The 17720-nt window shown below is 34.3% G+C and overlaps 1 protein-coding gene across 4 annotated transcripts in view; it reads left to right on the top strand.

The window, feature by feature from the left end:
• LOC136821759 (calcium-dependent protein kinase C-like) overlaps positions 1-17720 on the top strand; it is a 43542-nt gene that overhangs the window by 9411 nt on the left and 16411 nt on the right. For 3 of the 4 annotated variants that reach the window (XM_067077972.1, XM_067077971.1, XM_067077974.1), the window contains exons 2-4: positions 757-862; positions 1203-1305; positions 15401-15435. In XM_067077972.1, the coding sequence (XP_066934073.1) occupies positions 805-862; positions 1203-1305; positions 15401-15435 (196 nt within the window). In that variant the 5' untranslated portion in view covers positions 757-804. Of the gene's footprint in view, positions 1-756; positions 863-1202; positions 1306-6750; positions 7138-15400; positions 15436-17720 lie in introns of those variants that run through there. The other variant, XM_067077973.1, reaches the window with a different exon arrangement.

The following is a 17720-nucleotide window of genomic DNA, read 5'->3' as shown; positions in this document are numbered from 1 at the left end:
ACGTCAAAAAACGTTGTGTGTCAGCTGGGTTAAGTAAACGGAAGAAATATCATTTCAAAAACGTAAGATACCTTATTGGTATTATATTTGGCGTGTATTAAATTTCGCGGGTACTTAATTTCGCGATTTTATAGACCAAATTTCGCGAAATTTTTCAAAAATACAAAATCGCAAAATTAAATACACGCGAAAAATTTTCAAAGTAGTTCGAAAATTTTTCCCTTCCCAAGTTTTTTCCGTTTATTTTGCATGTAGAGGAAAATTTAGAAATAGTTAAAAAAGAATGTGTCACATTAACCAATAGTCATAAATTAAAGTTACATCTATCCGCAGACGCGTGTTTCGTCCTTCTCAGTGCGGCTGGAGTAAGCGATCATACTCATGTTGTCACCAGAGTGCTCCAAAACACTAACTGTTGAGCTTTGCATAATCGCTTGTAGTGAACGGAGAAGAAAAGCTTGCTCCTCAACAGAGTCTATAGAGTGCTCAAAGAACCGAAGTTCTGAGCTTAATGCATAAATGAAAGTTAAAATTATCAATACAATTTACCTACCTTATCGGCCCTTTTAACGCCGGCTCTTATTATGCCACTAGCCCAAAAATAACGCCAATAATAAGGACCTGTGTAAAAAGGCCCAATAAGGTAGGTGACTTATCAGGATGGGAACTAGCCATGTCAAACGCCGTGAATGTGCGAAAATGTTTTTCTTTTAATGTACGTGCTAAAGTAAACTGTTTATAATTTTTTGTTACCAGGTGATTTCTTGTTGTTACAAAACGTCCGGCAGACGACGATCAAGCAAAATGGTAGATACCACTTCCTCCAATAAAAATGATATACTTAACACGCTCAAAAGAAGAGGTATGGATATAAATCCCGCAGGTTGTTTTTCAATTAAAGGCCAATATCTGATAGTCTCGGTACTGATGCCGATAATAGAGTTTATGTATCCGTGTTTTTCAGCGACAGAGACGGCTAGTTTCTGATTTGTCTCAATTCTGATTGACTGAAGACGACGGTAATTAAGCAACTTTACCGTCCTAGATGTTGCGGGTTCAGTCAATCCGCCTTCATTAAGAGTGTAAATACATAATCTCGCTAATACCATTATGATTATGTTTTCAACTACATAAAACCAATTAGGGTCTAGTGGTTATGAATATATCTAAACAAGATAAATTATCTAAATAATTCATTTTAGGTGCGCTGAAAGAACCGAAACTCTTTATTGTGATGCAACACAAATTTATACCGCATTATTTCAAAGAACCAACTTATTGTGCCCATTGCAAGTCTTTCATATGGTAAGTACTGAATAGTGTGTCCAGAAAAAAAGCGGACAAACTTTTATGTACAGGTAAAATCCTCAAAACGCATTAGACGGAAGTACTACGGAACTACATTTCTTTCAATAAAACTTCGATCAGATACGTGCAATGTAATCCTGTTCGTTCGTTCGTTCGTTCGTTCGTTCGTTCGTTCGTTCGTTCGTTCGTTCGTTCGTTCGTTCGTTCGTTCGTTCGTTCGTTCGTTCGTTCGTTCGTTCGTTCGTTCGTTCGTTCGTTCGTTCGTTCGTTCGTTCGTTCGTTTCGTTCGTTCGTTCGTTCGTTCGTTCGTTCGTTCGTTCGTTCGTTCGTTCGTTCGTTCGTTCGTTCGTTCGTTCGTTCGTTCGTTCGTTCGTTCGTTCGTTCGTTCGTTCGTTCGTTCGTTCGTTCGTTCGTTCGTTACAAGCTTTTCTCGGGATCAGCCCATTATTTTTTCCTGAATTTTTGCATAGTTATGAAAATAACAGTACTCAAAAAGTGACGCAGCCGGATTTTCGAAAAAAAAAGTTTGGGGGCAAATTTGGGCCGAAAAGCGCCAAAAAAACGGGGTTCTATGGACTTTAGTTTTTTCTGATTTTTTATACAGTGATGCGAAGTTGTAATCCTTAAAATGTAAGAATTACAGATTACTATAAAAAAAAGTTTGAGCCAAATTTGAGCCAAAGTTTGGATTTGTGGAAGTTGCTTCATTAGGTTTTATCTTTAAAGAGCTGGAGTTATCTTTAAATAAAAGAAAGGATTGTTTTTGTTTGTGCCCAAAACTTAGCATGGCTCCTTACCTCTAAAACATCGGAAAACCAGTGTAAAAAAGCTCAATCGTATTTTTCAAGGTTACGTATCTCTATGCTATGCTGTTATCTTTTCTTTTTCGTTCGAATCGAACATTTTTTTCTTCATTCAGCATGTTTCTGACTACCCTCAGGTAGGTCCCTCCAGCATGTTGTTTTTTATTGTCCATGTAGCCAGCACTTTTTCAACTCAGCAAATAATTCAGGTTATCGATTATCGTCTACACGTTTTTTTATAAGAACAAACTATATAAGAACATAAGGCTTCGATGGCCAAAATGTTAAGAACAAGTTAAGAACATTTCAAGGCTTTGTAGACCCTAGAACACCCAATTTGTTAGGAAATGGACAAAAATACTCAAAAATTGGTGAAAATAAGAACATGTTAAGAACATTTTTAGGCTGAAAACTCAAAAAGTTAAGAACATCCAAAGGTTTAAAGACTTTTGGATCTTCTTATTAAAAAAAACGTGTACATGCTAATGTAAGCAGATATTGGAAAAACCATACTTAAACGAACTAAGGGACTCTGGCTGGTTGCGACCCTGATGAAAAGTCTGAATCTAAAATTTTAAGAAGTCTGTCTAACCTTTCCTTGTTGCCAAAACCGAGATGAATTAGCAAAATACATTTCCTTGTTTATTCATCACATCATAATTTCGATGTGTTTGATCCAAAGCTGAGCAAATGTTTTTAAAGGTAGACGGAAGTAGGAATTACTTGCAATAAAAATTCAATCTTGTTACGCAGGTCAACTCAGTTATATTTTGATTTTTATTTACGATTGATGTTAGATTTAAGAAAAATCAGATGGTTTGAAATATTTTGCATGTATATACCTTCTATGGTCATTGTTTAACTATTCTCCAATGTCAAGATAATTCAGTAACAAGCTTTTGACTTTTAAAATAAACCAGCCGAGGCTGGAAGGTCAGCCAATAGAGCTTAGCTAGATAGCTTTAATAAGTGGGTTAACAGATGTAAGAGATGTACTGAAACAGAGTAGACTAAAAATGTTGAATAATGTACAAAATGTGAAACATTTGATAACTTGATTTAAAATTATTTAAAACAAGCCTGAGAGCTCCTCCAACCCCCCCCCCCCCCCCCCCCCCCCCACGAGAAGATCAAAGTATGGAGACAATATCCAGATGTCAGATATACAAAGTGTTATCTAGAAATAAATAAGAAAATTGCCAAAACGTCAGAACCAAAATAAAGATATCCATCAAATATACATAGAAACTGTACTTTTTGTTTTACTTGATAAAACTCCAATAACACTTTCAACTAACAAGCTACAAACTTTAAGTCACAAAGCGAAACTCCAGAAAAACACAATTTGCATCAAAATCTTTGCAAAACGTAGTTCATTTTTATAACATTTCAACAGGAACTGTATTTTGGTAGACTTGGTCAAATTACAGAAACCATTTGTCAGTTGTCTGCAAGGCCAATGAGGTACGTAAAAACTGACTGCTATTCAGAGAAAGCCAAAATTTGGCAAGGTCAGAAAAACATAATTTACATCCAGTCTTCGTAAATAAATTTTGTAGTTTAGTACCGTCAAGTTACACAACATGCACACAACCATCTTGAAGACTTTGCTGGTCGCAAATGATAATCAAAAGCAAAACTTAAAATTCATAACTATGCAGGGAAGCTCATTTTCCCCCTTTTTTGCTTTAAACTCCCTTTTGAATGGTCTATGAATTTGGGCGATCGCTTTACCGCCGTGGCGGAATAAACACACAACCATAATAAATAAATTCAACAGGGCAACGGAGTAGCAATTAAAAATTTCAACTGGGATTCCTCTCTTCTGTGCCAAGCACTGGTAGTGTTTTTTAAACTTTAAAACAATGTTAAATGAAGACCAGATGGATCTTTTTTTTTTTTATGACTGTGCAAGTTGTGACGAGAGTGTGCATGTTGTGTAACTTGACGCTATAATTCATTAAATTCTAGAAACCATTTTTCACAACTTTCTGCAGTCCGCTTTCTGCAAGTCTGATAAGAGATATGTATAAACTGTTATCGCCATTCATTCCATTTCATCATTCAGTCAAAACGTGCGCCAAGGTTAGAAAAGGTTAGAAAAACACTATCTGCGTCCGGAACTGCGTGAAAAATAGTTTGATCAATTTCAACAAGAACTGTATATATCAATATTAATATAATTGATCAAATTCCAAAGACCATTTTTCATAATTTTGCAAGTCCAATAATAGGAGATGTGATGTCATCATTTGGTTCCCGTCATCTGACCGCCCCTGATTTACGGTCAGCAGGTAGAGTTGGAGAGTCGGAAAGCTTTTCCGCTGCTTTGCTGGATTTCCACTGTCGACCTCTGCACGCTCTGTGTTTACAAGTTTTCAAATCGAAGTAGCGAGCCGCATGCTAATGGAGAGTAAACCGAAAACCAGTTTATCCACGGTTTCTCAATTTCTTAATTCAGATCAGTCCACACGGGTACGGATTCCCTTTCAACAAGATGTATATAGCTGCTTCTTGAAAGAAAAATATTTTCGACAAACCGACCCCCACTTTTTAAAGTAGAAATGACGGGAACCAAACAATTTTTTGCGATTTGGCTTATCAAACACGTCCAAGCAAACCAAGTCCAAAAAAGCACGATTGCATCCAGTCTCTATCAAATTTAGACAGTAGCTGTACTTTTGTAAACTTTATCAAATTCCAAAAACATTATAACACCATCAATCCCACCTAGAGGCAAATAAGAAAAATATGTTTTTATTGCAAAAACTAATAAAAAGCAGCAAAATAAAAAGTATCAGAAAAAGAAAATTCAACATAAACAAAAACTTGAGCAAACGGCTTTAAACCTTCAAAAGGTGTAGAAAAAGAATCCCCTTGATGAAAATCATGTGTTTGATTTGCCGAGTTAACAAAATAAATGACAGAAATTGAAGCTTGCAACAATTTACACTGGAAATACTTTGGTACAACACTGACTTATCACATCTGACTTATCGCTTGAGCCGCCATCTTGAAACACCACATTATGATCTGTAAAAACAACGCACGCTAAAAGTACCCAAAAAGTTAACCCGATCGGAAGAAAGTTTAAAAATCAAAGTGAGATCGGGAAATCGGATTTTTTTTTTGCCGTCTTATGATGATGGAAGAAGAAATGAATTTTACGGATTTGAATGCTCAGCTTAGGCTGACCAACAATAGAATTCCAACGTAAGAATGTTTATTGGATTTGGAGATTTTGCTCAGGACAATGAAAATATTAAGAATTATGCTAAAAATCTTTCTTTTAGTTAACGTCACTAATGAAATTTAGCTGAAACATTTAAGAGCCATTTTTTTTAAATCTTCAGAATAAAGAAAGTGTGATACCTCACCCTCTTTGATTTTGATGAAATTTTGACCAAATGATCCATCACACAAGAAATAAGACCCTGAAAATATCACCTTGATATCTCAAGTAGTTTTGAAGATACAGCGTCTCAAAGATAGGCTACTAAGCGAAAATTGACCCCTAAAGTTAATCACGACACTTGGACTTAGAAATTTTGCGGTAAAGCGCAAATTATTGTCAAAGTAGGATTTCTGAATGAGTCTAAAAAGTTTTTGAATAGGAATTAAGTACTGTTAAACCCGAGTTAAACCCATTTAGTTGAAGTAACCTGCTTATATTTAAGAATAATATTCACCAAACTGTGAAAGGTTGAGGCTTTTCCTGAAAATATAGGCCCTGGAATGGCGCTATTAAATTGAAAAGGAAAGTTAAATCATGGAGGTATAAAGAAAAACAGGAGATATGTGTTATAAACCATCATCGCCCTAAGATTAAACAGTATAACAGGAGTCAGTGCCAGATTTCTCGATTATGTATTTAAATGAATTAACTTCAAGAACTCCATTAGCATTAGACGATGTTATCGTCCGTTACAGTGATAGTAAAGGCGGGAAAATATGGCCTTATGGCGGTACACGGGAAAAAAATCGGTGGGAGAGTTGCGAAGACTGGCAACTCTACCGACTGTAAACTCTTTTCAGCACAAAAACCTGTTTGCAAATTTTCTTCGGCTTTTTTCTTAGATAGTGATTTATCTTAGACTATAGCATAGTCTATCGTCTGACTAGATGATTCTATTGTCCGTTAAAGGAATAAATGAACGTGGGAAAATATATATGCATGAAGATTGCAGCCGCAGTGCATGAAAGAATACAATAGCGAGGGTAGAATAAATACATTTAACTTCCTCTCTTTCACTGTTTACTCCGCCCCGGGTTTGCCTCTGTTTTCCCTTGTGTTTTTCCGCCTCCTAAATTATTCACTTGTTAGTGATTGTGCCGTGATTGTGTCGACGATAGGATCTTCTATCTTTTTGACGCGTCTACACAGAGATTTTCCGAAAATAATTGTGCGAAAGTAAGTAAGTAATCTCGAGATTTTTATGCCAAAAATAACACGAACACAGACAATCAAATGTGCTCTTTTTTCCGAGAAACGGATTTTATCCAACTTTCCGTAGCTTAAAACGCGGGATTACTATTCTTCCGCTGCCAAAAAACAAGATATCCCGCGTTTTACCCGCGTTTTGCGTAGATAAACATTCTACAAAACATTTTGTACACACACAGGGAGAGAGCTTGGAGAAAATGTCGTAGTCATACACAGAAAACAAAAGCTTTTTTATGAATGTTTGTATATCGAAACTCGATTAAAAGTTGTGGATTTTTCCTGGAGATACGTTGAGGTCGCTTTCTTGCTTGCTTCAACCAAACTGGATACTTTATTTGACCAAAAATTGTCGTTTATTTTTAGAGGTGGCTTTTGAATAAAGAAATTTTCATAAAAAAGTTAGATTTACTTTTAATGCTAGACAATGTCAACTAAAGGGGGTGGAGGAGAAGAAGGAGCAAGAGGGTTTAACAGACGTGGAGCTATCAGAGAGAAAAATATATTTGAAGTAAAGGATCACAAATTTGTACCAAAGTTTTTTAAGCAGCCAACATTTTGCTCACATTGTAAAGATTTTATTTGGTAAGTTGACTGGATCCAAACATATTGTGTATGTACATCCAGACTCTCCAACTTGGAACAATCAATAACTTTTTCCAATACACCTTTCCCGTAATTTGTAAAACTAATGTGCACACATTATTTTGATGCTTTCCCCACTGGTGGACCGTTTGGTCTCTGAGGTAAACAAACCCATTTTTGGCTGCATTTCCTTAGCCCTTAGGGAAAGTTGTTTTTTTTAGCTTTTCTTAAGTTCTGTCAAACAAAAAATTCCCTCAAATTTTAGTAGTTCAATCTATTCATGATATTATACCACCCTGAAAATCTTTTGCTAAAAGAAGATCGCTATCAAAAGTTAGAAGTTGAAAACCCACTTTCCCTATTAAAAGGGAATAGGTTTCCCTATTTCCCTTTTGAGATTAAACCCCTTGTAGGCAAAAACGCGTTTCTTTACCTCCCAAACAATTTTATACACAATGGTGGAGCACACATTTTTCCAGGTTATTTCTGAGAATTTTGAAAGTTGTATTGATGATCAATATACCTTTTGTAGGATGTAATGTCATGTTACTTTAGGCTAACAAACTTTCACAAGCAGAAACCTTTGCGCTTTTCGCGAATATGTTGTTTGAAAATTCTTAACAGGACAATTCCTGAAAGTTTATGCTGGCAAAAAATTCTCAAAATAATGGGAAATCTAGGCCTGGGTCACCAATAAGTTGTGTTCGCATCATTTCTAGCCCCAAAATATGAGTCAGTCGGTCAGTCGGTCGGTCAGCATCTTAAATCATCGGAAAAATTTGCTTTGAATATAGGTGGTCCGGCAGTGCTAAAATCATCGGAAAAATGCGATCTGAGCATAGCTGTTTGTTCAGGCAACAAGAATCATCAAGCATGCAAGCCGAAATATGATTATTTTCCATATCGCGGCCACGCAAAAAGCAGTTGTGTAGCGTTTTTAACGCAAAATATCTTTGAAAAAATGCAGTTAAAAATCATAAAAACACGCAATGATCAAAACGCTGGCTACGCTGAATCTACAAAATTCTTTGAATAATATCGCTAAAAAATCTGATAAATTTCCCGACTTTCCGACTAGAAAAAGATCAGATTTTTAAGATGGAAAAGTGAGTCGGTTGGAGGACTTGAATACAACTTATTTGTAACCGTGGCCCTATACCCTATTGTAATGAATATCAAATTTCCGGCATATTTTTATTCATTTATATCTTCTTAAAGTGGTAAGAGCAACCGTCTTCAATCAGATTTAAGAAATATTTTTCACTTTTAAGGCAATTTTCATTTGAAAATTCTCATTTTTATCCAACAATTCGCGAAATTGAATGTCGTAAATTTCGCAATTTTTCAATCTTGCAAAAGTTTCAATCTACCAAAAGTTTGTATGTCTAAAGTTATTAAAAACTCCATTTGCCAGCATTAAAACCATGATTATGAGAAAATGTTTAGTACACTCTTCTATGTGTTGTTGTGACACTGGAGTTATTATTTGATATGATGATGCCTGATTCTACAAAAGGTCTAACAATAATTTATGGATTAGATATTGATTGATTCCATTATTTTTATTTTTATTGACAATCACAATCAATAGGCAATTGAGCATCCACTTAAAATCCTGATTATTGATTGTCTAAACGCTTTTTTTTAAAGAACGGTGTTTTTTCATTTCATCATGGATTATACTTAATTTTTTGGCGAAAATCATCCTAAGATATTCTTATGATATTCTTAGGTTAAGATTGAATTAAATTATTATCTCCTTTTATCAAGATTTCAGGATTTATTTGGAGTGCGGGCCGATCTTACTTTCGTTTTTAGTGGTTTCATTTTTAATTTAAAGCTAACATCTTAGCAACGGAGTGCTTGCCAATAGTTACAGAGGGGTTTGTGCAAAAAACTAAACATGGAAAATTTTCCAAATTTCCCATTTCAATTAAAGTTAAACTAACACGATTAAGAAATAAAACTTTTGCATACAGTAATTCAGGTTTTTGCACCAATTCTTCAAAATGAAAATATTCAAATTCTTCTTGTTTAATTCAAGAATTTTTCATGGCACTCTGTTGGCAATCTACTGTAACTCTCACATCAGATTTCCGCTTTCTTCAGAGAATTAAATATAAGAAACAGTCTACACCTTAGGATCACTGATTGAAACAAATAAAAGAAGTGTTATGGAGGTTTACAGCCGCCCGTCAGGCAAGGCACTGTCTACAGGTGCCAAAAAGAAGGGCATAGTGCAGAAAGGGTCTGATCCCCCTTCTTAAATGACCCCCCCCCCTTCTTGGCAAACCCCTAGAACCTTTAAAAATGCTATCTCCCAAGGATTTTGGACAAAAATAGCTAACAAATTTATGTGAAATATCTTTAGAGCGAGAATCTAGATTCAATTGATACCAAAAGTTGGTCTAATGTCGACATCCCCTCTTCTAATTTTGACACCCTTCATTAGAGATAATATGAAGGTCAGAATTGCTGTTTGAAACTATTTTCTTTGCTTAGCGATAAGAGAGGAAAAAATTGTTTGTCTATAATAAGTGGTTCCAACCTTCCTATTATTATCTCTATCTTATCTCTAAAAAGGGTGTCAAAATTAGATGAGGGATGTCGGCATTAGACCAACTTACGGTATTCAATTGTGTTCCATTGAGATATGATTGTGTTTGATTACCTTGGATTGTGTTTGAATGTGTTCTATTGCATTCGGCTATAATTTGGCTTATTTGTTAGTTGGTTAGCTGCCCTGGGCAAGATATTGAAGGGGTTTCAAACTTTTTTTTTCTTGTCACACGATGGGAACTTAATCTCTGTTAGAGTATAGAGCTATCGAACACAGTCAAACAACAATCGAACCAATCAAACACAGTCAAACAACAATCGAACCAATCAAATGTTACTCAGGATTTTGACATTTAATTGACTTTTGATTGAGTTTGACAATCGAATTTCAATTGTTTGATCACATTCGATTTAGTTCAATTTGTTCAATCGTCAATTCTGTTCGATTGAGCTTGTTTATATCTATGTATTGGTGGTTCATGAATTGGATTGGTTATTGATTGAAAGAGATATAGGTGGGAAATCTGGGTATATGTTTATTCTAAATGGTAGATTCTGCATCACCAGATAGAATCTGCCTGTTGATGTTTATTTTTTGGGAGGTGTGTTGGGGTGGGTTATGGTCAGTTTATGTTTCAATTTACAAAACCATTTCAATCCAATTTTCAGTTTTGTTTATCAATTTCACTTACAGAACACATTATTTTCGTTCTTACATTTTTCTCTTGTGAGATTGATGATGTATAAAATTTACTGAGATTGTTCTTGAGTTGGAGATATACCTTTTGAATTTAAGTGGAACCAAGTTCAGTTAAAATTTGGCCAGGTAGCAACTTCTGACGAAACAAGAAAGAAATACATCATTCACTTGTTTAGTTTTAAAACAAGAATATTTGAAATTAGTCGATAAGAATTTTCATCTTTGAGAGTTGTAAGTGATACCACACCTACAGTAAGTCATAGTATTGTAAAATACTGATGTTGAGCCCAGTGCAGTTTTCACTTTCAACTATCTAGGCTGATACTTTGACAATAAAGAAGTTTTTTGGTGTTGTGTTTTAATTTAGCAATATTTTCTTTCATACCAGAAAAATTGATAAAATTAATTATAAACTTGGAGTGTCTGTCTGAAAGTGAAGATTTTACTGTGTGTTGGTTTTATAAAAGTGTGTTTGGATTTTCATTATTGTTTCACTTATAATTCATGTAGAGAAACTTTTATATAAAATTGACTTTAATTTAATGATACTTGTTGGTCCAGGATCTGATTTGTAGTTTTAACCTGGTTGAAAACTGAACAAAAGTTTGAAGTCTTGACCACTCATTATTGACAAAGGAAAGTTTTATTTATTCATTCTATTTTGCTCGAGTTTTGAGCCACTTTCGCTTTTAGTTTACTTTTTAACATTTTATCTGGAATTTGATATCCAAAGTTTGTTTAGCATTTTAGATCTATTTTTTCACTTGTTTTATGGGACCTGAAATGCAAGCTGTTTTTTGTTTTGCACCTTTACTTAACATCTTTTTAGGGAAAAGTACTTTTGAACTATTTTACAAATTGTGAAAAATTGCACATTTTTATGTAATCAAAAGCGCCACAAAAAACTTACAATCTACAACTATAGTAGGATTAAAGTTTTATGTTATATTCAAGCTTGTTGGGTACCTTCTAAAACTGTACTCATTTCCCTTACAGCACAGACGTAAAAGTATCTTTAATGGATAGGAACAATGATTAGAAATTATATATAAGACCAAGAAAACAAAGTAAAGAACCATATTATTTTTACCCATCAATTTTATATTGTTAATTATTCAGAGGAGATTCTTTTTTAATATTATTTGGTCCTTGGAAATAACTTTCCTTCTACCATTTAGCAATTTGTTTTCCCTGGAATAATTTTTCTATGTTATCCCTTTTAATGGAAGATGGGGAAAATCCTAAAGGAATTTTTTTTGATTCATTGTATTGTTTTCACACCTATTATGATATTTTCTATCCTTATTTCTCCTTTACCGATCTTTGCTTATTTCAAAATTTCCTTTTTTTATGTAGTCATAACAAATCCAGACTTTATTTATATCAATTTTTTTATAAAAAATGTCAAAAATGTGTAATTCCTTTTTAGCCTCTTGATTGCCCTTCAATTTAAGCCACCATAATTTGTCATGAAAAAATATTTAAAATATTTTCTTGCGATAAATAGGATTAGAACTCAGAAGTAGAAGATTGTCACAAATTTAATGCTAAATTTGATTAACGGTTTTTTTAATTATATTCTTGAGAGGTATTAAATAAGTTATCTTTCGTCAATGTCTTAGTCAGTGTCTAAAATGACTTGTCAAGTAAATGATTGATATGGGCCCTCTTATACATTCTTTTTTATGATAGCATCCATCTATGCATTTCTCAAATTGTGTGATCGTACTGCCTGAAAAGGGGAGAAAGATATTCTTTATTTTAGTTTAACACTGCTGTTGTAAGCAATACGAGAATTCGTTAAATGATGTCCTGTACCAAAAATACAAGGAAATTATGAATTCATAATTTACAAACAATTTTGATAGATACATTTAAAAACCACATTTAACATTGCACAGTGTTTACAAGAAATCTCAACAAACACTGAGGTAGAAATCCAGGATTAAAATTTTGATCTTTACACCAATATTTGATTGTTTGCCTATTCAGTATTCTAGGATGATTTTTTGGTAACGCTCTCTCTTATTCTATCTGGTGAGAATGGGCAGAAGAATTCTTGTTATTGTCTTTTATTTTATTTATATTACCTTACTGGAACTAATTTTTGCGGGAATTATTTTTAGCGTTTTTTAGCAAAAATTTGAACCCGCAAAATACAATTTTATTGAAAAATTTGAAAAATCCCTAGGAGAAAATGAAAGAAATTTGTCCAAAAAAGAGGAAAACCACAAAAATTAAAACCCTCAAAATGCAATTTTTCTAATTTTTTTCTACCGTGAATATTAGTTCTCGTGAAAATTAGTTCCAAGAAGGTAATATTAATATTGCATTGATTTACATTAATGAAAATAACCTCAGAACTGGCAATGATCGGTTAAGATACTCCTTATGGTAAGCTAAACTGAATTGAATCATTATTTGCATTAGATTGGTTATCACTTATCAACCAGGTTAATTTTATATGTCGCACAAGGGTTGGGAATGAGTGATAAATGCAGGTTGGGGGTTCCTGGATACTGTATATGATTTTTGAAAGCAAGATTTTGGACAACACATATCTCTTCTTTACTTCCTCCAAGCCATTTTTCATGCTCTTTTAGCATCCGGTTATTGAACACTGCCCTTCCTGAATTCACTACAATTTTGGAAAAAACATCCTTTTTGGTGGAAAAATTCTGAAAAAGTGCCCTTTTGACCACCGCCGGACGCTACCCTGCCTTTCTAAGATTATTTATTGCCTGCCCTCCCTCAGAGTTTCATAGTACAATTTTATGTATCCATCATAATTGTTTTTTTTGTTAAATGAATTTTGCTTAAAAATTTTGAACATTTTAGTCTTTATGAATTTTAATGGATTAATCAAAGCCTCTTCAAGAATGAAGTGCTCTTGATTTTTCATGTAACATAACATCTATTTTATCATTTAAACATTCAATTTCTATTCATATTTTTGACATGAGTTTCTTTTGAAGAATCAAAGTGGGTTTACAAGATTTGATCCCATTTTATGGGTGATAAGATTTGGTGATCTTGTAATAATCTCAAAAGTTTAATGAAAGTTGTGGTTTGAAATTTTATTCATTCCTTTTTTTTTATCAATTTCTGATATCTTCTCTTCTATCCTATCTTTTAAATTATGAAATAAAAATTGTTCGAAATTTTTATAATTTAGTTATATTGTGATGTATGTTAAAGTATTATTTTTCAACTGGCTTTATTAGTTTTTCCTTTCTTCGTTTTAAAAAGACTTGGGTTGAAATTGAGCTTATCACAGCTTATCATCATCAAGCTTTCAATTGAAAGAAGCCCTCTGTGAAACTAATCAATCTTTTTTATCAAATGCTTGCATCCTTAAAACCTATTAATTTTTGAAAAGCATTTTTTGGAAATATTCTTTTCCCTAGACTTAAAAATTCCAGATTTTCCATTTTTTCTTTGTTGGCCAGAGTGTGCAAATAAAGTGTAGATATTCTTGTGAGGTCGAGTTGAAATTTTGTACTGGGGTAAGAAAATCAGTAGTAAAGGTTTGGTTCAGTACCCAGCCGGCACACAACGTCAAAACAACGTCCATTTGACATTCATAACGTCCAAATAACGTTATTTGAACGTTAAAACAACGTTGTGTGCCAACTGGGTAAGCTAAATCTGTCTTTTGTGAGCCATGTTCTTTTTAAAGATTAAACAGGGGAAGGAAGTGAAGCCAACTCAGGTTTTGATACTTCTTCATTTAATAATGGTCTGATAAAGTTTGTAGCTTTTCAAGAGGATTTGACTATATTGAAATTTGAAACATATCAGAACATAATGACCCTTTAAAGGTTTTAGGTTGATCCTTCTTTGTAATCTAATAACCTTTAGAATATGAATACTGGATCTTGAAACTGTTCTCTTTAGATTTTCAGTCTCGTTGATGCAATGCCCCACTGCCAAATTGCTTTCCCAGTCGCTCAGTCTGTCTGTCTGTCTATTTATTTATTTGTTTGTTTGTTTTTTTTTTTGCTTTTTTTTGTTTGTGCTCTTTTTTCTTTTAGTCAGTTTAAATGCATGAATTTCTTTAACTACTCTATGAAACCAGACAGTGTATACTATTAGCCATTGGTTAATGAAATACTAATTTTCGAAACTTAGAATCTTTTGAGATTGATACAGACTGACTGATACAGAAAATGTACCAGGTGGTCATGCCTGTCACGATTGCCTTTGTCCTATGAAATAAATATGAAAGGGACCTCATAGATTGCCAGGTTAAGCTGGTTACTTTTATAATGATGTCGTTAATGAAAGTAAAGAAAAATAATGTTGGCCTCATGCCCTAGATTTTAAGAATTGATTTAATTTGTACTAACCAACACTTTTCTTTCTTTTTGGGGAGGGACACATGTTTTTTGAGGTAACTGACCATGACTGCGAGGTTTCTACCCTCTCTGTCAGTTTTTAAGGTTTGTTCTTGATGCATCTGACGAAGTGTATGTTATGTCTGGTCTATCTATCTGGTTGACTGACTGACTGACTGACTGACTGACTGACTGACTGACTGACTGACTGACTGACTGACTGACTGACTGACTGACTGACTGACTGACTGACTGACTGACTGACTGACTGACTGACTGACTGATGACTGACTGACTGACTGACTGACTGACTGAACTGACTGACTGACTGACTGACTGACTGACTGACTGACTGACTGACTGACTGACTGACTGACTGACTGACTGACTGACTGACTGACTGACTGACTGACTGACTGACTGACTGACTGACTGACTGACTGACTGACTGACTGACTGACTGACTGACTGACTGACTGACTGACTGGTCATTGTTTTTGCAGTCTTGGCTTAAAATATTTCTTTGACTTTTTGGCGATGATACTGCTAGGCTAGAACAACTAGAATTATGACTATTGATGATCATGTTATCGCTCTGACTAGCTGGGTCGTTTAGGCATGGCATTCACACAATGATAATAAAGTCCTTTTTTTTCTTCTTTTTTAGGGGTGTAGTTGGAAATAACGGTTATCAATGTAAAGGTCAGTGGTTATATTTTTATTTTTGCATAATTTTTTATTTAGGGGTCCACTCACATATCGATGTTTCCCACGACTAACTTCTAATTAACGCGAGGGGTGGGGGTTTGAGGCAGTGACGCTAAGTAAGTATTGGTCTTGGACTTAGCATCATTTTGACGTTAGACGTGAGAAAAATCGATATGTGAGTGGACCCTTATCATAACAACAACCTTCTAAGCGTTTGTGTATGGGATATTTGTTTCTGGTTGAGACAGAGTTACTAATAGTTCAAAATTCAAACATTCGAAAATCTAAAAGCGGAAGGCAACACTGAATTTAGATCGTCTAAAAAGGGACCTAAAAATCTCACCGATAGTCTTGCATGTAAAGGAATTATATTTGCAAATCTGACTTGCGATTCAAGAAAGTGCTCTATAATATCGGTAGAGCGATATATCAGTCAATAATAGAGACAAGTTTATTTTCCGATACTCGGAGTTTCGTGCCGTTTCAGGTACGAAATGTAAAGGAATTATATATGTGACTAAGAAACGCTCTGAACCTCGACTTGAGATTAATTCTATCAAATCTTTTCAATTTTGTTAAACTTGTAAATCATACCATTGTTTTGCAACAGACTCAACGGAGTATAGGCTAGTATATGAGTATACCCTGTGATCGTTTTTTTTACAGGATAGCTGATTTTTTAATAATAATACTGCTATAACTTAGTTTTACAAAAGACTCAATGGAGTATAGGCTTATTATTGGGTGGCGATTGGCCTTGTGATCGCTTTTTACAGGATAGCTGATTTTTTTATAATGATACTGCTATAACTTAGTTTAAAAAAAGACTCAATGGAGTATAGGCTTATTATTGGGTGGCGATTGACCGTGTGATCGCTTTTTACAGGATAGCTGCAAGACACTTAGAAATAAAATGCGTGAGATTAGTAAACCCTGCTTGAGATTAAATCTTATCAAATTTTATCAATTCGGCCACCACGTAAACCATAATAATATTACCATAATAATGGTATACAGTGTTAAAAGTCCTTCCGTCTCAGTGGATTGTATAAAGATAAAGAGGCTTTTCCATCCAAAAAATTCTGTGTAATCAAGGAACTTTAATAAAACAGATTAACTCTGCTACTTTAAGTTTCTTTGTATAACTCACCAAAATTTCCAGAATATGTGTGCTAAGATTTGCCCACTGACCTTTATATAACCCTGGACAAAGCTTATCAATCCCAGCCAAGCAAAATCTTTGATCGGAGTTTTTTGAAAATTGGTACCCTAATGTCGGCACTACTCGATAGCGGTGTAAATGCATCGAGAGAGCTAGGTCTACTTTGCCTCAAATTCTTTTGATGATGTAGCGGCGTTAGACGTTAATTTTTAGCATTGCAATGGCTTCTCCTTGGGTACCAATTCTAAAAAAACTCCAATCAAAGATGGCAGATATTGTTTGGTCCAGGGTTATATAAAGGTCAGTGGATTTGCCATGTAAAATTTATTTTCGTTCTGAGACGGAAAATCTCGCTTTGACCACTATGTATAAATTTCTAACACCAGAAGACTGGCTTATAATTGAACCGCTTAGAGGTTTGGGCCTGGATGGGGATTGGCCCCGTGCCCTTTGTAATGGCTTTTTTAAGGATAGCTGCATGCCACTTTGTCAAATTCATGATATGCACCATTGCAATGTCTTCCAAGCACCCAACAGCTGATTGGTTGAAAGTGACGTATTGAATGATTTTACGTCACTTGCAACCAATCAGCTACTGGGTCCGTGATGTAATGTCAGAAGACATTGCAATGGTGCATATCATGAATTGTGCGTGGGCTTTCCATAAATGAAATCCATTTTGATTAATTTACATCCATCCAGACTGAGCCATTTAGAAGAATCAAGACCACATAGAGTTATTTTAAATTTTCAAATAAAATACTCTGCTGGATTTTATTACACAATATAATAGTGAGCCTTCGATGGTTTGTTTTGATAATTTCCCATCTTCCATTTGTATAATAGTTCTTTTTCATCTCCCTGAGATATTTTGCTTAGGTGTTGTTTAAAAAAAAAGTTTTTAAAAAATTTAACGTTGTAATGATTGTAAAACATTTTCTTCAATGCAATGTTTTTTTTCTTAATTCAGATTTCACATCAACATGAAATAATAAAGTTTAAAGAATGATTCGTCTGAGGTCATTCATGATGAAAGTGTTCTGTTCGGCTTCTAAATCATCCCTTTTGTAATGAGACCTTCTTCCAAACAAGATTCTCTTTGCTTTAAATTTTGAGA

Source organism: Clytia hemisphaerica, unplaced genomic scaffold, assembly GCF_902728285.1.
Source record: "Clytia hemisphaerica strain Z4C2 unplaced genomic scaffold, Clytia hemisphaerica genome assembly, whole genome shotgun sequence".
In the NCBI taxonomy this organism is placed as follows: Eukaryota; Metazoa; Cnidaria; class Hydrozoa; order Leptothecata; family Clytiidae; genus Clytia; species Clytia hemisphaerica.
The sequence above is the reverse complement of the archived record's forward strand: the minus strand, read 5'-3'. Positions and strand labels throughout refer to the sequence as shown.